A 23922-nucleotide genomic window follows, 5' to 3' on the forward strand; every position below is an offset into this window, starting at 1 on the left:
CAATTTTGTGCAGCTATTGGAGATTCTATCAGAGAGTTTACATGGAATTAGAAAGCCGAAAAGGTAAGAAAAATGAGAAATCGGAGTTGAAAAGTACGTTGGTCGCGAACATAGTCTCCAATGTAAGTAGTGCACCGATTTCGCAGTGAACGATGTCAATTATTATAATCGATTCTGGTAGTCTCTAATTAGCCGCTTACTAACAATATCGAACTTGACTCTTGCAATACGTGTAGCCCCTACTTTCTTTTTCGTATTTTTTTTTCTTACTGTCTTATTGAGTCGAAGGCTCAAGTGAGCTATTGTGATAGTTCTTTGTTTTCATTGCCACTGTCATGATTATCACTATTCAAATTATTGATACAGATTATTCATACCAGGATTTAGACATCGATCGTTTTTATAAATATTGTGGCAAGTATTGATTTTATCATGACAAAAGTTGATAATAATAATTCAATTTGAATAGTGTTGAAGGGAATAGAATGAGGTTGAAGGAAAAGTGGAAGAAAAAGGTTAGGCTATTACGGTATTAGGAGGGAGAGAGAAAGAGAGAGAAAGAAGATGAGAAGGAAGTTGAATTCAAAGAGGATTTGTTTCTAGTAATCTACATAATTATTTATAGGCCTAATTTAATAAATCAATGAGAGTAGTATTACAAAAAGTGTATGTTATGTTATACAATCATGTATCAATGTTGTAGACTTCTCATAAAGTGCTCATTTTACCTAAAAAGAAACAGAATATTGAAATTGAAATAGTAATTTGTTTTTAATTGATAGGTTCAACTTATAGTAGAAAGTAATTGTCTTTATGATAGTATTTACTTTTTCCATTTCATTTTAGTTTTGTATATATGCAAAAACTGCAACCCCAGTATTTGCTTTTGTTTTGTAGTAAAAATCCATTTTATTGTGCAATATTCATGATGGATAATTCCCATTTTTTCATATATCTTTTAGTTTTATTGGTATTTTTTACACATATCATCCGTCCATCATTTAGTCAGCAAAAAATGTTGACAGATATACAGTCACACGCAGGAGAAAATTAACTAAAACGAAAAAAAAACAAACAAAAAAAAAACAGACATATCAAGATCACTTTCTTTCTTCCACATTTTACTGTCGAGCCGACGTAATTATTGTGGTTAAACACCATACAAGCGGCTGTATCACAGACTACAACGATCGATTACCATCGTTATATCGCTCTTCCACATAATCGATCATCCATCATGCTACGCTGACACAGCCGTCTATAGGCGTACTTTTGAGTCAAAATTAGCTACTTTTCATCTGTAATTGACTATGAAATTTCATGAAACCCCCAGATATGGTCCCTCTTGACATTTCTGATAGCTACAAGAAGTTTTCATTATGGTAAGTGTGCATGGTGAGCATTTCTACATGATTACCGAACATTTCCCGTTTCTTACTTTGCGATTTTCCGCTACCATACGAAAAACCAAATATTTTCCCAAACGATCCGACTTCGCTGCTCAAATGTTCGTAAGAATTCCGATATTTACGTTTATTTGAGGGACTATGTCCTTCTGGATTTATGAAAGTTCGCTCTCCGTCGTCACAAACTGGCCCGTACTTGGTGATTTTTCAAATTAACATGATTCTTTTTTTTTTTCGTTGGAGGAGCATTCCTCGATCGCGGACAAATTTTGCTCGGTCCCAGTCAAATTGCACGATATGCGCGTTCAATGTCAATGTGTGTTCAAGGCCGCTGAAAATTCATCGCGCTCTACCCTGTTGGCGCAAAATTGCATCGGGGACGCTGCGGCGCTCGTTGGTGACCGAATACTGGTGCAGTAGCCATTTGCATTCAACCTTTGCATTGAATAATTGCCGTAGGGGTAATTGCCCGGGGGGTACCCAAATGTTGTTTTTCTTTTGCGCTTTTGTGGATACCATCAAAGATCGTACACTCATACGACCTTTGATACCATCACACTCTCGGCTTGCTATAAGCAAAATATCCCATAAGAAAACGGCGTATTTCTCGATTCTTAACGCTTTTTCGGCGACCCGTAGACCCTTTAAGATTTAATTCGCGCTCGCTTGGAAAAGTTCCGATTCTGCGCTTTTGAGGGTAGAATTAGGGTTTTTTCAATAGATTTTTAGAAGAGACTAAGGGCTTTCCTGTTGTGAATGAGTGTTCCAGAATGTGAAATGATGTGATTTGCGTATGATGTGACTTTATTTAGAACCAAAGATCGTACACTGAAGTGTACGATCTTTGGTAGAACTCACTGGCTCGTGATAAGTGATAGGGCCTACGGGTAAGTGACCAAATTCTGGTAGGTGACCGAATGCACAGTATGTTTACCCAGACTCTGTACCGCCGCTAAGGCGTGGGTCTGCCGCCTTTGACGGCCCCTCTAGTTTTCTGTGAATTTTGTTTCAATCGAAGAGTCATCAATGACTTTGGTATTTGATGATTAGGTCTTCCAGAACAGCGACTTCTTCAGTAGAGGGAGGGAGATACAAGAAGGACAGATAAGTATATAAAGTAAAATAGGTGAATGTTAGGAAGGTGAAATCAAGGGTACACTCAAAACTTTCATCCAATTTTTGTTTAATATTGTTAATATAGAAAGTACCAAAGTGGTCTGTTAAAAGACAGAAAGAAAGAAAAAACACACACATGCACGTGACTTTTCCTTCGAATGTGATTACGTTAATATACTTTTTTTTTCAGATTTAATGGGACGACTTATGTGACTTACATATCCCCCAATCATAACCGCCTCCAAAGTTGAACACGAGTGTATGGACGTTTATACGCTGAGTTTCTGCGATTTTTGGCAATTTGTCAAGATTCGCACGGTAAGCATTCAACATAAGATCATGCAAGCGTTGCTAAAATTCAACTCATGGTCACCCTACAAACCTCGCCCCTTTAACTAAGAGCGATTATTGATGCACGACCAAAACCAACAAATCGCACGGCGTTGTGCCTACCGTTACCATGGTTACGCGACTGTATTGTAGAATTACATGTATTTCGCACAGGTTTGCGACTAAACCTCAGGGCTACTTTTTCGCCATTGCATGCGCTTTTTTCTCTCGTTATCCCCATGCCTCTTTCCTTCTGTCTCTTTTGTCTGTCTGTCTCTCTATCTCTCTCTCTCTCCCTCTCCTGAACTCTCCTTTGTTTTCGTATCTTTTATTACGGTGATGTACTTGTATAGACATTGTGCATGGTTATCTTTGATTGATCGTTTGTTTTTGTCGAAATCTATGCTGTAGTTTCATCACCATGTTTGTCTGTTTTCTACATTTTGTTGTTTTTTATGTAAAGGTTTTCCTTTCATTTCTGTTACATGTATATTTATGTGTTTGTTTGTTTGTTTTTTTTTTTTTCATCCTCGCGGACCTGCGGAAAAACAGTTTTCGGATTTGCCGTGCTTAAATAAATTAATGAAATAAATGAAATGGAATACGTATAGGGAGTGTGGAGATGATGTTCGGAACCCTTTCAGCCTGTAGAAAGTTGAGAGTGTTAATTCATGCTTTCGGCGTTATGTGGAACCGTAGTTAAGAGCTGCAGAACAGATGGGGTTTTGATGTTAAATAATATTCGTGCCTATTTGGTCCGACAACAGCTTTGCTTCTTCCTCAGGACGTACAACCTCCGAAGGCATTCCCGAGGACAAAGAACAACCAGAGCGCAAATACAGAGGCGAGTGATATGGACAAGGGCGTATACTTACCACTAGACCAAAACGAGTAGGTTCTTTTATAAGAGATCCATAAGAATAAATTCCTCATCATCTTTTTTTTCAAATAATTTGGTCATTATTTTCGCTTCCTTTCTTCCATTGACCGTGATTTTTAAATTTACATCGAGTCAATTTTTAGTCATTTTTCTTTAATCGGTATTTTATGAGGCAACCAAAGTAATATTAACACAAAGAATGTCTTACAACGTATTTTCTATCATAATTATGATTACAATAATGATGATGATTATTATTACTGTTATCGTAGTTATTATGATTATCATCATTATGATTGTTATTGTTGTTATTATTACTATTATTATCATTATTATTATCATTAATATCACTATTATTATTATCATTAAACAGCGATAAAAAAAAAAACTGTAGTAACAATCCATGGTAAGTCTAATTGCTATAACAACCAATTATAAAACTAGCGTCATGAAGCCTTACCTTGCAGTTTGAAGCTTCTTTACCCATGATCGTGTAGAAGGTTGGGTGTAATTGTGTATTTTCCAATGCAACTTTGCGCAGTACAGAGCTGGAACACATACCTTCCGCCAGATAACGTGACACAGTTTTTCCGCAACTTACATCATTGATAAGTAACGTTTCCTAGAGACGAATGATGAATAAGCTATAGTAACAATTAGTATCTATAAGAAGAGTGATGCCAGAACAAAAAAAAAAAAAAAATGTATTTTAAGGATGGGCAATTAGGAAGAATAAAAAAGACCATACAAACACATAAAGAGGGTCACAATGGACTTGACTACAAAACAGCATCCATGCTTTCAGTACAATCCTGGTCAAGCTGACATGTTCACTATATAACCGATGTCAATTTGGCAACTGGATTTATGTCAGATCGATCTGATTTTTTATCAAGTGCGAAATCATACTTGCACTTATCTTCCAATGTTATGTTATTGCTTCACACAACAAAAAGAAAAATTTCTTATGCCCTATAGCTGAAATACATTTACAGATTAGAATGAATTTGTACGTTATCGAGAAAAACAACGAGTGGGATGAACTTTTCCGAAAAAAAAAGAAGAAAAGAAATGACATTGCCTTATAGGTAAACATCTGCATGGTGATATGATATCGGTATTAACCACTTTAAAGAATGTATACTGTCAATCGATATAGAGCTCCTTCAAAACTGTTCAAAACTCCATTATCCGCTCCAAACAAACAGGACAAATGCGAGAATGAAAGGGGTTGGCAATATCATTGTCCAATCATTCACACACACAGACACATACACACACACACACACACGCACACACACACATCACACTAGTGCGCGCGCTCGCGCACACACACATACATAACACAAACAATGGACTAGAATTTCAATGTCATTCTGCGTAATAGTTTTGAAATTGATATCAAAGGCTTATCACTCACCGCTTGATCACAATTCCCCATGAAAACAACGCCAGCCTTTGTATGTTCTGACATATCAGGTGATAGTTTGAAATCTTCCCATCGTTTTCCTACTGCTCTGGCCGCTTCCTCTGTATGACATTCAAAGGCAACATCAAGGCAGAAATGCAGGTCATCTTTCTTTATCAAGCCATCCATGATATCGAGGCCTAGTTCTTTCTTGACAGCCGAGGCAAAGTAGAGAAGGTACCGAAACTCTTTATATTGACGGATAAGCTTCTTTTTTACTTTGATGTATGTAGGACGGTTTGTCTCGAATAAAGTGGCAATATGTATACCTGCGATATATTCTTGGAACAGTTTATGGGGAAACGAAACTATTGACACAACAAAGGATGATGGAATATTGGTATCGTGCCGACTCTTCCGGTCGATGTCCTTTTCTATTGTCAAAACACCCACTTTGCAGCATGTTTCCATGGCATCATGACACATCCTAAATTGTTTTTCAGGAAACGAAAGCCTTTTTTCTAATATGCCATCCAGTGCTGTAGCACTAATGTCTTGAATTGCTCTACTAGCTTCTTGGAAAGCTTCATCGATGTTGTTTTGAGTCTGAAGATTTTCACAAAATTTTGCCGCGTAATGTTCTTTCAACGATGTTATCATTTCACGGAAAATTTCCGAAAAAGTTTGTAGTTTTTGCAGTTCCTTTCGTCTCTCTTCACTGACGTCGTTCCACATGAGGCAAAGCATTGCACAAAAGATGGGGAACGGAGCCATGTTGTTTCGGAGGACATCATTTTCATCCATGAAATTCAGCAAGGTTTCTGCAAGAGCATCCCTATCTCTTATTCGAAAGTACTTTCTGATGTATTCACTTAGATTTTCCTTGTTAAATCCTTCAACGCTAATAAAAGTGTAAGCCATGGCAAGACTCTTGTACAATCTAAACTCATCTGTTCTCCATGGTCTTGAGGTCACAATAACCTTGCATGACTCGTATTGTTCTAATCCTAGAATGCGAATGACCTCACTGCTGCTCTTTCCTTTTATTTTCCCGCTGAACTCGTCAAAACCATCAAATATGAGGAGTACTTTATTTAGATTTGTAGAAATGTAGTCATCTATCTGAGCTGATGTTGCTTCATTTGAGTCAGAAAGATATCTTTCCACAATGCCGCCAATAGTTTTTTCGACAGTCACATCTCGAAGAGGAATTACGATCACCATGTCCAGATCCTGGAGAATCTTTTCCTGGCACCAGTCCCAGGCTATTTTTGCGCAAAGTGTTGTTTTACCGACGCCTCCCTCACCCTGGATCAAAAGGCGCTTTGAAAGATTCCCAATGTCATCATTGGTCAAAAGATCCTCGTACGTTATTGGTGTTCTACGCATGCTACTTTTATCGATTAGACTCAAATTGGTGTAAATCTCATCCAAGTTAACACGTTCCACAAAGTTGAGTGGATCCACCGTGATCTTTCGTCGTGTCTTTCGGTAATACACCTTCAAGTCATGTTTGCATTGCCGTATTTGTTCATCTGTGAGCGAATTGCCTGTTAAAGACTCTATAAAAGTGAAGCAAATGATCAAAGACAAAAGATTCCTACATGCATCTATGTATGTATAAAACCCTTCAAAAAAGTTTGGAAATCTGACTTCAGTTGTAAATATCTCCAGTTTGTAAGCACTATACAATACATGCTTGATATCAATGGAAAGAGTATTAAATTCCCTTCAAAATGATATCCTAATCATTATGATTATATTATCGAGTATAGAACTGTATTCAAAAGTGTCTGATAAGGTCTGTATTGAAAAGTTGCAAAACGAACAAGAACTGTCCTTATGAATGAGAATGGTCGTGAAGAGTACATAAAGAACATGTTTTTTTGTGTGTTATGTCTTTTGTTCTCAACTGGTCAGCCATAAAGGCAAATTTCAGTAGACATCTTAACTTCACATTCAAGTTTCCAGTGGTGGCATGCCAGGCAATTTTGATAGCTAATCAAGTTTTATGGTTGTACATCATGCCACTTGTAAGCAATGTTCAAAAACCCCGCGCCACAGGGCAAATTTAAGCTGAGATGCTTCATAAAAATGACAACGCAAAACCACATACAGCGAGACATGTGCGCAACTTTCCCGAGAGAGAGAGAGAGGGAGAGAGAGAGAGAGAGAGGGGGGGGGGGGAGGTGTGTGTGTGTATGTGCATGTGTATGTAATGCTGTGCATGTGTGTGTGTGTGTGTGTGTGTGTGTGTTTATCTGTTTGGTTGAACGCATACATGTTTCACTGCTTAAAAATGCTGATGTTACAGTAAATGAACACCAAAGAAAAAAATCGGGAACTCACTCATTACGAGGAAACTGCAATACGGACGTCAAAAATGGGCCATTTTGCAACTTTTCAATTCTGACTTTACCTCATATTTGTAAGCACTGCGCCTCCATGTATACGATAATCATAACAAGTATGGTATCATTTTAAAGAGAATTAAACAATCTTTCTGTGGTACTAAGCACAATGAATAATTTCTAAGAAAAGATGAGTAACGACTGATCAAACTCAGATTTCCAAACTTTTCTTGAAGGGTTTATATATATATATATATATATATATATATATATACACTGCATGTATAGTTACAGAGATATAAAGCGAAATATATCACATGTACGTAAAATGATAGGATAAATATTAAAATTCAAAACATTACAAAATCATTTACGCACGCCTGCAGGTTGGCTTACTAAAAATTCGGTTAGAAAACAAACTGTCCTGATTATAATCATAAAACACATAAAAAACGAAAAAAAAAATCAAATAATAAAATTGTGACCCGCTACAACAAAAGAATCCAAAATTCGGGGAGGACAATGTTCTAAAAATTGCATGACATTATTCCTTTTCTCTTCAACTTTAATTTCATGTATAAGACAACTCATAAAAAACTCCGTTGCGGTGATATCGATGATTTTATAAGCGCATGTCAAGTGGTTGAGGAAATCAGAGTTTCGAGAAAAAAATACCTTCAAGTTATCCTTTCGACGTTATCATAGTCAAGGGGAGGCGAGACAGTTTTTCACCGCTTGACACTAGATGTTCATTCAAGCTTAGCGCCAGCGGTCTACGCACGACCAATCAGTAATCAGGATGCCACGCACTGACCACTAAGATAACTCCCTCGTTACTTAGAGGCGGAGTCTAGCTGCAACGCTAAATCCAAATCTTCGGACACGTTTCCGTTGTCAACTCCATTGAAAGTCGGAAAATCATGCCCGCCCCCCCCCCCGAAAAAAAAAACAAAACAAAACAAAAAAAAAAACGAAAAAAAAAAACCCGAAAAAACCGAAAAAACCCCGCTGGTTTCTTGCCTTTCCTTTGATCATTTAGCTTCGACATTTCGGCAGACGCTAGACAAAACATTCGAGCACAAAATTATGCCAAAAACAGAAATCCGATTGTTTTGACCAATTTTGATGATGTGTCTTCAAACTCAACGTCAGCGACTTTAGGATCCTTTTGTTGTAGCCGATCACAATTATTACATGAAACATATGTTTTTTGTCTTTGTTTTTGTTTTTGTTTTTTTTTCGGGGGGGGGGGGATCCGCAAAGCGTAAAGGAATGATTTTGCATTGAGATTGATGGAAGCAACTAAGCTTGTGATGTCTGCTGACATTACCTTATATATTACAATGGAATTCTACGTGTAACATTCTTCCTTTTTTAAACTGATATTTGAAAGAAATATAACGCGTTTAAATAATAAAAGAAAACAATACGCACAAAACATTTCGAGCAATGACACTCCACATACATTGTACTTTAGAGGTCTGCTTGTGTGAGTCATTCCCGATAGATCCAAAGTTCACGTGCATTCTGTTGCTCAGTTGTACCATCATGTCTAAAGTGTTTCAATTGAATCATCTGCTTATTTCATCTATATAATTTTTTTTAATATACCCGCCATATTTTTGTTTGTTTTTAATATATCCCACAGTGTTGATTTATGATCTCTAAACTCACACTACAGATAATACATCGCTGGTTTGATTTAAGACTTGTGCATTTTTGTCTTCGAATTCATGGGTATGATTGTTGTTCTTTATTATCCAATAGCCCAGGATGTGCAATTTGCAATTTTGATATTTTTTAATGCTTGTGTCTTGGTAATTTCAAGGTGTGCCTGTTTTGAGAGAGTGTGTTTGTTTGTTTGTGTGTGTGTGTGTGTGTGTATGTGTGTCTGTGTATCTGTGTGATCTCAACGCTCAGCAGTGTTTTAACGTTTTATCATGGAAATGCACAGTTTATAATGATGAGTAGGACCTGGTAATGTCAACCTTGCATAAGCAGGGGAAACAGCCTTGATGGATACAAACATGTGTAATTGATTAATTTGTGTTATTTGGAATTCAGGTTTGGGAAAAATGGATATTTACATGATCATTTGATTTTCTTAATTGTTATAATGTTTTTAAAAATTCATGCCCTTTTGAAGTTTATTGACCACGCCGCGTATACTATTGATAGTCATTCTCATCGTATTGATATCTTCCTCGACTTCTCCATGGCCTTCGAAACAAGAAATCATGAAATTATACTTCATAAATTGTTTCACTATGGAATACGGGGGTAGGTCTTGGAATAGTTCAGGAGTTACCTACAAAATCGCAAACAATAAGTATCTCTGAACGAGAACGACTCTAACATAGAATTCATTAAATGTGGCGTCCCAAAGGGTAACTTATTAGGGCCTTTAGTTTTTATCATAATATATGTGACCCTCTACAACAAAAGGATCCTATAGTCGCTGACGGGTTAGCCGAGAAAATTGAGTTTGAAATCAGATCATGAAAATAGGTCAAAACGTTCGGATTTCAGTTTTTGACATATTTTTTTAGTCTAATGTTTCGTCTATCATCTACCAAAATTTCGAAGCTAAATGACCAAAGGAAAGGTAAGAAAATGGCATTTTTCTGGGCCATGATTTTCCAACTTTCAACAGAGCAGAAACGTGTCCAAAGATTTGGATTTAGCGCCGCAGCTAGACTCCGCAGTTAGACTCCGCCCCTAGCAACGAGGGAGTGATCTCATTGGTCAGTGCGTGGCATCATTGTTACTGATTGGTCGTGCGTAGACCGCTGGCGCGTAAGCTTGAGTGATCATTGCGGAGGTTGCTAGGAGCGTACCTTCTATTGTCAAACGGTGAAAACCGTCTTCCTTTTCCTTGATCATGATAGCGTCAGGAAGGAAAATTTTGAAGGCGGTTTTCTCGAAACGCTGATTTTCTAAAACCACTCGACATGCGCTAATAAAATCATCGATATCTCCGCAACCAAGTACTTTCATGAGTCATGTTATATTATATTATATATATTACAATGGAAGAGTAAGAGAATAATGTCATGCCATTTTCAGAAAATAATCGTCCTCCCCTGACTTTCGGATCCTTTTGTTGGAGCGGGTCACATATTTATTAATGGATTTTGCAGATCATCTGATATTCTCTCATTTATACTTTTTGCTGATGATTCGAATATTTTCGTTTCTCACCAAAATCGAGATACTCTCGAACGCATTGTTAATTCCAAATTTAAAAATGTAGCTCAGTGGATGAGAGATTTTAATTATCACTTAATCTCCGGAAGACTAAGTATATGCTTTAAGAAATACCATAGAAGCTTTACGCACAAATATCATTTTTTGATGACACTCTGATAGAACGTGTATCTCATATAAAATTCCTTGGTATGACAGTAGACGATAAACTTTCGTGGAGGTCGCATATGTGACCCTGCACCTCAAAACAAACAAAAAGTCGCTAGACATGAATTTATAGTTAAGACCATATTCTGAAAGAACAGACTTTAAGCTTTAAGATGATGTATAACTCAAATCAAATGGACTCTCCTAACCTATCTAAATGTTGGAAAGAAAGCACAAACTCAGGAAAAGTGTGAACTGAGAAAATAGGCTCTGAAGTACAGTGTCTATTCAAGCGCTTAATCTTTACCAAACCGTGCTGGCTGTGCGATGAATGGGACAAAAAACAGGAAGTAAACCACCAGAGTAACAACAATGAAGGGATTATCAGATTAAACTGAAATTAAGCATGCCTCATTAACACAGAAATTCAGAAATTCAGAAGTCAAGAATTCAGAAATGAAAAAGGAATTCTAAAGACACACCTAATCACACTATTCTACCAAAAATGTTCCAGATAAACTGCTAAAAAAAACACACTTTCCTGCCCGTTTCATGATACCAAATTTTAGCATAATGTAAAGGAAGACCCGCTCTTTCAGAAAATATGAAAAAAAAAAATCAAGTTCGGCTAGGTTGACCCATACACTTATTTTCAGTCCTCGCGCAAAATCAGTGTGTGCGACTTTATGTTCGTTTTGAGGTGCACGGTCACATATTATTAACATTAGTACAATGATTTCACGTAATATTGGAATCATAGATAGATTCAAGTCTCATATTCCTTTGTTCTCTTTGTTGACGTTGTATTTTTTTTTTACCTTATCTGAATTACCGAATCCTGGCATAGTGTAGTGTCCATTAAACTTTACAAGATATATTATTAGTGGAAAAGTGAGCAAAGAAAATGGGATTCCATCATTATTGTCACTGCATACATTATTGTCACATAGATACATTATTGTCACTGCAAAAAGAGGCACTTCGTATTATTTTTAGCGTCCCGCCACGTTCCCATTCAGAGCCATTATTTACTGAATATAAGATTTTGAAAATGAAAGATTTGTACATTTTTAAATTTGGTCAGTTTAAACTAAATTACAATGTAAATGCACTTCTCAGTATTTTAGATTCAATATTCCCACGGAACCATTTTTTTTTTTCAAAATTATCCCACTACGCAATCTAATGAATTTCATTTATCCCTCTTTTTTTTTTATCTCAGAATAAAATACACCGGTCCTAGATTTTAGAATTAGTTAAGCTGTAAAATAATATAAAAAAATCCCAATCTTTGCATTCTTTTAAGCGCAAGTTGAAATTCCTTCCGTTAAATTCTATATTTCGATATTTTTTCTTTACTAGTTAGATCTCATCAACCTCAGGGTTCATCATCCATCCACCAATCAATCGATCACTGAAACGTTTATTACGTGATGAAGTAGCCATCACAATCTTTGCACAGCTGCGTGCAGTACCAGCTCTCTGAAGCACATCCTCAGTCACCTCCTGTTCTATTTCCCTTGTTCAACGTGTAGGCATTCTTTTTTTTTTTTTCCTTTCTCTTCTTCCATTCTTTCCATCTATTCTGTCAGGTTGTGTCATGCTTTTGCGTTTCTCCTGTTTTGTTCCTTTGTGTTGTAAATTATATATGTGATAATTGTTGGTAAATAAACAATTCATTTTTTGAGTGGTACGCAACATATAAGTTGCTTTAAAGTGAACCTCTCAGTTCGTTTTTTTTTTAACTGAAGCATAACTGTGTACTTTTTGTCAGTATGCATTCTTTTGTTTATCTGTATCTTTTATTTTTTGCAAAGTCGAATGTTTATGTTTATGATGTAATTGCAGATTAATTTTGTGTAATGTTTTGTTGGAAAAGACACGAAGAAGAATGATTATAGATGGACTGAACTTGAATTGAGATTGAAATTGAATATTTCTGATGGAAATAAACCTAATCAATTTCAATAAAAAAAATTAAAACAAAACCTGAGCGCTTCTACTTAGCATTATAACGCTTATGAGGAAAAGATAGATAGAGAGAGAGAGAGAGAGAGGGAAAGAAAATGGTAGATTTAATTTGATTCGCATGCTTTCCGTTGAAGACAAGTCCCGAGTATATTCGGGCAAGGGTCATTACGAAATGCGTAATAACTGCTTTCATCGTTCGAACATTGCAAGGATAGCATTATGGTCAATTAATTGTCTTTCATACTCAGCCTTGTTCTTTCTTCTTCATCATATTCATTTGGGTTCTGTGGTATCCGCCAGTAGGGATTCCAGTCACATCCTGTGCAAAGTGATATTTACAACGGAAATATCAGGGAAGACAAATGCCATTATTTGAAACACAAAATATTTAAAAACACGTATAGTATATAGCTTGTAAGGGAAACGAGATAGATTCATAATCAATACAAACACGCCCACACACAAATACACGAAAAAAAAAACAACAAACAAACAAACACACACACACACAAACAGACAAAAAGCAAAAAACAAAAACAAACACCGAGATATTTTCCCTATTTTTTTTTTTTCTGCCTTCATCCTTGCTTTATACCTGAGAACGTTTAGTAAACATTTGTCTATAAATATTTCTGGTAGGAGTCATCTACAAGGGTAAAAATGTCAAGAAAAATGAGTCGCCAATAATCAGTTCTTTCAGAAAAAAATAATGACAATATAAGTTAAAGTAGACCTTGTAACTAAATACCCTTTTGGTTCAGTATTGTGAGTGTGAAGAGTAACACTGCTAACATTGAATTCAAATCTTGTTGATATCTGTACCTAAACTCACTGTTATTATTTTTTTCAGGGGGTGGGGGTGGAGGGACGTGTGTAATTACCACGATTTTAGTCGTATAATAATATCAACAACAAAAAAAAAACAAAAAAAAAAAACGTGCAATTGCTTTAATGTGAATCTTTGATCACTGCATTTTATGAGATTATTAAAAACCCCCAAAGAAACATATGAATATAAATGAATAGTTATGGAGAGGCAACAAAAACAAGCAACAGTATTCTTACCTTGACGCGGTAAATAGTTCGGATAGTTCTTCTGCAGAAACTTTCCAAGTAGCAAAAATGCCATCAATAACACAAACGTTACCCCCAAGCCTAGACCACAGATCAATCCGACATTATTACCATTTCCTGAGATGTGATAAAGGCAGAGATAGAACACGTCATTTACGAATTACTAGATTTCAGAAGAAAACAATTAACCCGCAGATACGTGATTCGACGTACTACAGCATAACAACATTTGCATTTTATTATCAAAAAAGTAATAAAAAATACGAGCATAACCATAGTGACGAGTTCCCATCCAAAAGGTACTAAATGTGACCCTGCGTCACAAAACAAGCAGAAAGTCGCCAGACTTGAAATTTTAGTTAAGAGCATATTCTGAGAGAACAGATTTTAAACTTTAAAATGATGTATAACTCAAATCAAATGGACTCTCCTAACCTATCTAAATATTGGAAAGAAAGCACACACTCAGGAAAAGTGTGAACTGAGAAAAGAGGCTCTTAAGTACAGTGTCTATTCAAGCGCTTAATCTTTACCAAGCCGTGCTGGCTGTGCGATGAATGGGGCAAAAATCAGGATGAAACCACCGGCGTAACAACAACGAAGGGATTAAACAATATGTATCTCTGAACGAGTACAGCTCGAGTTTAGAATTAATTAAATGTGGCGTCCCACAGGGTAGTTTATTAGGACCTTTACTTTTTATCATTTATATCAATGACTTTTGTAGATCATCTGACATACTCTCATTTGTGATGCGCTCCGTCGGAATGAGTCAAAAGTCGCAAAAAATGAAATCGTAGTTATGCCTATATGTGAATTCTACAGACTCTAAGCTTTACACTGATATATAATACAACTCATTTCGACATCCCTATAGATCATAAAAACGAATATTAACTACGCTTATGATGTCAGTCCATTTTCTAAATAACGGAGAAAATCGCTCTGAAAGTTCAGGCTATGTTCAAGCTCACGACCTGTTTCTTTCACGGGACGAAACAATACAACAGTCCTGCTTAGCGACAGCGTTTACGCTCCATCGCACGCACTACCATATAGGGCGATAGCTTGGGTGTGTAAAATAATTAACCAATCGCAGGACAGATCTATCATTAACGATTCTGACCAATACGGCAGCCCGAATGTAAACTTCGGTGCGTTTGTGTCCGTGCCGCTGCCGCCGCATGAATGAGTCGGTACGCGTTGTGTGTCGGCTGCGTTGTAGTTTGCCGCAAGTTTTGAACTCACAAACAATAGGAAACAGTAGAAAGAAAAAAAGGCACGCAATGCGTATTACGAGAAGTGTCTTTTAGTGAGGGCACTGATCGCTTCCATTCTCCTCCCATGTTGTTGTCAATGGAAACGTTTAGCAAGTACCAATAGCTAAATAGAACCTGTGAACCCATTGTAGGCGGGAGTTCAAAAGACAGCATCGGTAGAGAAAATCAATGAAGTTAATTAACGATAGTCGTCTTTTGAGATCGTGTTCTTTGCATGTACCAAAAAACCCTCAAATTATGCACATGGTCGTAATGTTGCAGAGCATCAAAGACTGCTTTCGCGTCTGTTCTGCTGCAGGTGTATACAGTCGTAACATTCTGAATTCCCGCCATACTAGGCACATTCCTTTATAGACGTTGCGTCCACAGTAATTATCGCTTATCACACTTGCCAATGCTGCACATACTATACGTATCAGAAGCAAAGGTTGATGTAGGCCTGAGAGCTTCACGTTGGGTTTATATTATTGTATCATAAATATATTTCTTATTCTCGGTCACTTTTGTAATACCATAGCATATAAAGAACCATTAACTTGTGGCTTAAGCTTAATGTTTTTTACATCACATTTACAGTTACAATCTTTCTGCATTTGAGATAGATAATTATACTGACAAATATTCTGAATTAATACTTAGGCCTTCCTCATTTCGTTTTGTATTCACAAACCTTACTAAAATAAAAATGATTGCTTGATTACTTTCGGGTAAAGGAACCACCGGAAAAGGAACCGCATTTGATTTTCTTGTTAACGAACCTAAGCTAATAGCGAACCATATTTCATTGTGTGATTAACGAACTTTCAGAACAATCGTATTACCCCCCCCCCCCCAAAAAAAAAAAAAAAATTTCAATGTCATGTGTTGTCAATAGTGATAAAAGGCCCGTTTTTATTTCGTAGTGTGTCTCAGTACTCCTGTGTTTATTTTTAAGGATGTGCCTCTCTTTATGATTGCGATTGATGTTCAACTATTTCTTTCCCGCAAGCTTGAAAAGGGAAGAAGCTAAAATTGAGGCAAGGAGACGAGTTTTCTTCCATGAGATACAGTCATTAAGACATACATTTATTCCCGAAAGTTGTGTGATTGCTTATGCGCTAAAGAATTATGTCCATTACATGTATCAGGCACTATACAAAACGGTTGAAATGTGCTGAAAGTCGAACTTCGGGTTTGTTTGTTTTTTTTTTTCTATTTCCATTTTAAGCGGGGATAGACTAGAAATTAGTTTGTCTATACTGGCAGGAGACATTAGTTTTCCAGTACATATACTCCGCATTTAAACAGTCGCCATATTTTCGTGGTTAGAATCAGATAATGGACACGTGATATATTATAAAAATGAAAATACAAAACAACGAACATGTCATATGTACAAACATTATGAATTTATACTTACCTGTAATATTCTGCATAAAAAACAGGCACGCCAATTAAATAATTCAATAGAATTAATAGAACACACTGTACACAGCGATATCATGCATGGCAGATAAAAAGTTCAATTGGTGAGAAAGCTAAATGAAGTTAAAAATTAGACTTCTTTACGTTTCTCTTTCAATGTATGAAAACAGAATTACATTGTATATCTGTTGAAGCGGATTGTCTCTGTTGCGAACGATCGTCATACATGTATATAGCATTGTTAGTCTTCTGAGCAAATCCGAAACCTTAAATACTTTAATTTTTGCTTGATAATGTAATAACCCTTATAACTTTATAAAGGACTCGCAAATTCAAAGTTTCAAACCGTATACTAAAACATTACATTGTACACGATGTATTTTAATGCGTTGTGCGTTAGCATGTTAATAGCATCAATCTCCCTTTTATTTTCCTTACGTAAAGCGTACAGAAACGTAACCAAACGTTACCAAATACAGTGGAATGCATTGTACGGTGTGGTATTATCATTAGAAGTATATCCCGTTCCTTTTTACTTTTATTTGCTTGAAGCAGAAGTCAAACCATGTGTCATTTTCGTAGCGACATCACGTAGGAATTAGAATGTATGAAGATAATCGTTACTTAATTATTTTGCGCTAATAGCATTTACATTTCCAACTGTTATTGACAGGATTACGTTACTGTGATGGTTACGATTACGAATGTTGGTTATGAATTCAAAAGACTGGTTCATTAATCGAACTATAAAGGTAATAGCCGTTTTGAAAGTAGTTCGGTACAAGTTCAAAACGCAATCGAAGTTATCGTCATAGGGGGAACTGATAGCTCTAGAAAACTTGTTTAGGCCAGTAAAGATTGCCGTATGCAATCTTTGTAGAAAGTTTTGACTTACGCCATCTTTTGAGTATTTTGAGAAATTATATAAAGAACTATTTGTTTTGATTATGTCAAGAATTAGTTTGAACTATGAGAATTAAAAGGCGCGGTTACCTTAACAATGTCGTAGTGCGATTAGACATGATGGGTAAAGTGAATTCATGACTTGTTGACTTATCCTTACTGAATTAATGATCACTTCTGTAAACCATCAGTTAAGTCTTGTAGATGATACCTCTGTAATCATAGTCAAAATTCTTTTGAGCGATGAGACGAAAACCAACAAACAAAATGGCATGTATCATCGCTCAAGTTTCCAACATTTGGCGTCACCCGACCAACAATAAGTGCCGAAACAAATGGAACATTATATTGTGGGATAGCAGACTGTGTTACGATTTTTAAATATTGCGAGCAATTGTTAAAAAAGAAAGAAAGAGAAAGTGAGGCAAAGTTCAAGAAATTCGAAAAAACATGTAAATGCAGGCGATCATGTTTAATAGTCAAAGTAAGAGATTACAATCGGCCATGCGGATGTATATGATTGCCTTATTTACATGTCTGATTTTTGTAAACTATGTTATATTCAAATTCAAAGTTCCCTTCCCTCGATAAAAGTTGTGTTGGGTTTTCGCTAAAGGCATTTATTAGGAAACGCTATAAAAAAACGACAACAAATGCCTACTATACATCAAGAGATGACCTATAAATACATTAAACACAAAAATTCTGTACGTTCTGATATAATGCAACTGCTTGTTTGTTTGTTTGTTTGTTTGTTCGTTTGTTTGTTTTGAATTACCATGGTCTTTGTCGGGCAGTGTCGGGGTAAAGATGAAGAAAAATAGTAGAGTGTATCACTCTCAATTCCGGATTATTGCGATAAGTGTGTATTCCCGCCCTTTCTATACAGGTAAACGATTTAAGCTTGGTATGCTTTCATAAAAGCCTGGTGTCACGCAGAAGAACTGATTCCGCGATCGCTTTTAACCTTTCATAAAATTCACGTTTTAAGATAGTAACGATAGCTTGTAAGAGATAAAGTAAGTTAGCGTCCCTGACTGTGGTTCTGAACACAAAAGGGGACTGAAAAATTCCTTTACAAATTAGCAGACATAATGCCGATCCTCCAACACTGTTGCTCCATTACAGTATGTCACTGATTCTGCTATCAATGGCGAAGAAAGAATACTGGTTGCGTGATTATCCACCCCTTGATAGCAGGAAGTTTACCTTTCATTGTTCAAGGCTTCGTTGATGCGGGGTTTACTCGCATAAAAGGCGTGAACAGTGTCGCCCGAGTTCTTTTATTCGAATTCCTGACAATACACAATTCAATAGGCAATTAGCGCTGCTACTTCGCAAAGCTGTTAGCCAAATTCTTTGCAGACTTGACCTCTCACATGTCAGCTACGCGTAATACACGACAAACAGCTATCATTACAAACATTCTGATAAAAAAAAAAAATGAAGAAGCATACTTTTGAGTAGCGACACAGCTTTCTGTCACTTTCTCAAATAGTTCTTACTTCTAAAAAGTACACAGATGACAAGAGTCAGAATATCCTCCAAAGGGAACACAAGCTATTTGGGCATTATAATGATGTTTGTCTTCCGATTTCTCTCCATGCCGTCACGGCCCAAACCATCATAAGTAAATAGGGCAATAATTTTTATTAACCAGGGAAATAATATTACGCATTACATACATTTGACTAATTATCACACGAATTGTCGACTTTATAAAAACGAAAATAATTGACAACTTAGGCCCTACTATATCTCCAAAAATGAACTTTAAACAGCAAGTCACATACCAGGGAACGGAAGTTATAATCATTTGAATGAATCCATTAATGAGGCCAATAACCGTTGTAAAAGTACACACACGCATCACTAGAGAGGTTTCAAGTTCGATATGTGATCATTTTAGCTCATTGATAAAGTATCATAAATTTTGCGTGATCGTCGTTGGAATAAAATTTTTCAGCGCCATTTGTGCGTCACATCAATCACCACTTCATGAAATGTGGTGCATGTATCAAACGCAACTCGCTGGTCATGCAATTGATAGCCTTGGTCAGCTCACTATTATTGCGTAATTCTAAAGCCCTCGCCGCCGCCGCCGCACGCACCATGCTTTGTTTTGTCTTCAATGGGGTCAAGAGCAATGCCTCATTAGCATACGCCCTAGCAACGGAGGCGGAGTCTCGATCGGGCGAGAACAATAGGTGCGAAACGCAACGCAAAGGCGAGCGCTCGAAAAAAATGTAACCGAAAAAAATGGTCTCAGAAAAACTGTGATTTGGGACACTTGTACTCATTTTTACACGCTGAAATTTTCTGTACAAATAGATAAAACATCAAGGAATTAAAATCCGTCATAAAAAATTTTCGACCCGAGCAGTGCTTCCCCTTCATTTTCGGCTCATTGCGGGAAAACTCCCCGTGCGACTTATGACTCATTTTGTTGGAGCGTCACACATTTATACTTTTTGCTGACGATTCAAATATTTTCTTTTCTCACCAAAATCCAGATACTCTTGTACGCATAGTTAATTCCGAATTGAAAAAAAGTAAATCAGTGGATAAGAGCTAATAAATTATCTCTTAATCTTCAGAAAACTAAGTATATGTTTTTTAGTAATTCTTTAGAAGATTTAGACACAGGTTTTGTTCTTGATAACACTTTGTTAGAACGAGTTCCTCATATAAAATTCCTTGGTATCACAGTGGATGATAAACTTTCGTGGAGGCCGCATATTACTAACATATTACAATAATTTCACGCAATATTGGTATTATTAATAGACTCAAGCTTCATATTCCATTGTCCTCTTTGTTGACGTTGTATTTTTCTCTAATTTTACCTTATCTTAATTACGGACTCCTAGCGTGCGGTAGTGCCCATCAAAACTTACTAGATAAATTACTTTTGTTACAAAAAAAAAAAAAGGTTATTCGTATTATTTGTGGCGTCCCGCCACGTTCCCATACAGAGCCATTATTCATTAAACATGAGATTTTGAAAATTAAAGATTTGTATTTTTTTCAACTTGGTCAGTTTATGTTTAATTACAATGTAAATGCACTTCCCAGTATTTTTAATTCAATGTTCCCACGGAACCAGTCTTTTCATGATTATCCCACTAGACAATCTAATGAGTTTCATTTACCCCTCCTGAGAACTTTATTGGCTCAGAATACATTTATATACACTGGTCCTAGATTTTGGAACTCACTGAGCTGTGAAATAAAAAAATCCCCATCTTTGTATTCTTTTAAGCGCAAGTTGAAACTTTTTTTTTATGAAATCCTCCCTGACATGTTTTTTGTTTTCCATTAACAGCTGTGGTTTTTGTTAACCTCAGAGTTCATCATCCACCCACCAATCATTCAAACACTGAATTTATTATTACGTAAAGAAGTAGCCATTACAATCCTTGTTCAGCTGCATGCAGCACCAACTCTATGAAGCACATTCTCTACCATCCTCTGTTCCATTTCCCTTATTCAGCGTGTAGGTATTCTCTCATTCTCTCTTTTCTTCTTTCTTTCCATCCATACTTTTCATCTATTCTGGCAAGTTGTGTCATGTTGTTGCGTTTCTTCTGTTTTGTCCCGTCCTGTCGTATATTATATTCGTCACAAGTGTTTGTAAATAAGTAATTTATAGGTTTTATGAGTGGTTCACAATCTACAAGCTTTGCTTTTTAGTGGACCTCTCTATTCTTTCTTCCTTTTTTTTTTTCAACTGAAGCATGACTTTGTATTATATTTTTTTTTGACAGTATGCGCTCCTATGTTTATTGATACCATTTATTAATTAAGACAAATGTTCTTTGTTTATGATGTACAACCTGATTTATCTTGTGTTATGTTTTTGTTGAAAAAGAAGAAAGAAGAAGAATGAAAATAAATGAATTGAATTGAATTGAATTGAATTGAATTAGATTAAACTGAAATTAAGCATGTCTTATCAACACATTTTGCCCATAATTAATGCCAACTTTCAAAGCAGGAGCATCATCCTTTCAAAAAGTTATTATAGTTGAAAGTGAAGAGTGTGTACAAGGTTTTTAAGAAATGAAAAGGGGACTCTAAAGACACACTTAATCACACTATTCTGCCAAAAAAAAAAATCGAGATAAACTGCTAAAAAACACACTTTCCTGCCTGTTTTATGATCCCAAATTTAAGCACAATGTAGAAGAAGACTTGCTCTTTCAGAAAATAAGAAAAAGCCAAGATCGGCTCGGTTGACCCATTTCACCTATTTTCAGTCCTCGCACAAAATCAGTGTGTGCGACTATTTGTTCGTTTTGTGATGCACGGTCACAAATACACATCTAACGGAGAGAAGAACAACATGCTTGATATGTTCCTTTTATGTTACTTGTTTCTTAGTGTCGTTAATGTAGTAGCTTTGTTTCATATATATATATATATATATATATATATATATATGTATATATATATATATATATATGTGACCATGCACCTCAAAACAAACACAAAGTCGCCAGACATGAATTTTTAGTTAAGACCATATTCTGAAAGAGCAGGCTTTAAGCTTTAAAATGATGTATAATTCAAATCAAATGGACTCTCCTAACCTATCTAAACATTGGAAAGAAAGCACAAACTCAGGAAAAGTGTGAACTGAGAATAGAGGCTCTGAAGTACAGTGTCTATTCAAGCGCTTAATTTTACCAAACCGTGCTGGCTGTGCGATGAATGGGACAAAAAACAGGAAGTAAACCACCAGAGTAATAACAATGAAGAGATCGTTAGATTAAACTGAAATTAAGCATGCCTCATTAACACATTCTGTCCATAATTAATGCCAAATTTCAAAGCAGTAGCACTATCCTTTCAAAAGTTATTAGAGTTAAAAGTGAAGAGTGTGGACAAGGTTTCTCAGAAATGAAAAAGGGATTCTAAAGACACACTTAATCACACTATTCTACCAAAAATGTTCGAGATAAACTGCTAAAAAAACACATTTTCCTGCCCGTTTTATGACACCAAATTTTAGCGTAATGTAAAAGAAGACCCGCTCTTTCAGAAAATATGAAAAAGTCAAGTTCGGCTAGGTTGACCCATTTCACTTATGTTCAGTCCTCACGCAAAATCAGTGTGTGCGACTTTATGTTCGTTTTGAGGTGCACGGTCACATATACAGTCTAGGTCCAAACATGTGGCGAATTCACGTATTGGCTCCAATGTAACGAAGAATAAACCGGTAATGCAATATTTCGCCAATATAGAGTTTATTGAGCAACTAAAATTTTCGGTGGCTTCCATCCACCTTCTTCCTCGTCGAGACTCCTGAAGAAGGTGGATGGAAGCCACCGTAAATTTGAGTTGCTCAATAAACTAATGCTAAGTATAGTAAGTATATATATATATATATATATATATATATATATATATATAGTAAGTATAGTAATAGTAATACTGTAAATTATCTTTCTAATAATATAAGAATAGATGATATAGCTATAGATGAAGTTGCATCAATGAAGTTTTTAGGTTTGGTTATTGACAATAAACTTTCATGGAAGTCACATATTGATAGTATTTGTCACACAATATCTCGAAATATTGGTGTTATTAATAGAGTTAAATATTACGTTCCTATTCCCACCCTTTTAATGTTATATTCAGCTTTAATTTTACCATATTTGAATTATGGCATCATAGCTTGGGGGAACACACATCCAACATAATTATCTCTTCCGTCTCCAGAAAAAAGCTCTTCGAATAATTCGTCATGTTTCTTGGAGAGCCCACACCGATGTTTTATTTCCTGAAAACTAAATTTTTAAGATAACTGATATCTATTATTATTGTCTTGGCCAATTTATGTATAAACTTTCTAATAATTTATTGCCGTCTGTATTCACAAGCATGTTTGCGAGAAACCGCTCGTTCCATAAATATCCAACTCGTCACTCAGATGAATTCCATCTGCCTTTAACTAGAACAATGTTTACACAATCTATATTTACATTTGCTGGACCTAAATATTGGAACAACCTTTCTAACAGTTTGAGGACATCTCCAAGTTTAAGTTCTTTTAAGAGTAATCTGAAGAAAAATATTTTGAATAGTTATAAGAATTGTTGATTCTTTATTGGTTGCAAAGATTTGTAAAATCCAACCTTATATTCTATTGAAATTACTGCTAAGCGGCTCCATCCATCCACTACCTCTCGTGTCCCTCTATTTTTTTTTTGTCTTTTATCTTCACTCCACGCATTAAGCTGCTTTCTCCCCCCCCCCCCCCTCTCTCTCTCATATACACACACACACACACACACACACACACACATACTACTTTGTTTCTCTCCTCTCTTTTCCGGCATGACAGCGACTTAGTGTAGGGATTTGTTCAGGGTTTTTGTTTCGGATAAGTTAGGTTATAGGTATTTTTGTCTTAGTTTCTTTGTTTCATCCATTTTCA

General features: G+C 36.1%; 1 protein-coding gene across 1 annotated transcript in view; it reads right to left on the minus strand.

The window, feature by feature from the left end:
• LOC140245751 (uncharacterized) overlaps positions 1–23922 on the minus strand; it is a 94609-nt gene that overhangs the window by 59768 nt on the left and 10919 nt on the right. Inside the window, exons 4-6 of the mRNA XM_072325276.1 lie at positions 13882–14007; positions 5153–6702; positions 4193–4354 (exon numbers count right to left, since the gene is read on the minus strand). Coding sequence (XP_072181377.1) covers positions 4193–4354; positions 5153–6702; positions 13882–14007 — 1838 coding nt within the window. The remainder of the gene's footprint in view (positions 1–4192; positions 4355–5152; positions 6703–13881; positions 14008–23922) is intronic.

This window comes from Diadema setosum, unplaced genomic scaffold, assembly GCF_964275005.1.
Source record: "Diadema setosum unplaced genomic scaffold, eeDiaSeto1 scaffold_29, whole genome shotgun sequence".
NCBI lineage: Eukaryota > Metazoa > Echinodermata > Echinoidea > Diadematoida > Diadematidae > Diadema > Diadema setosum.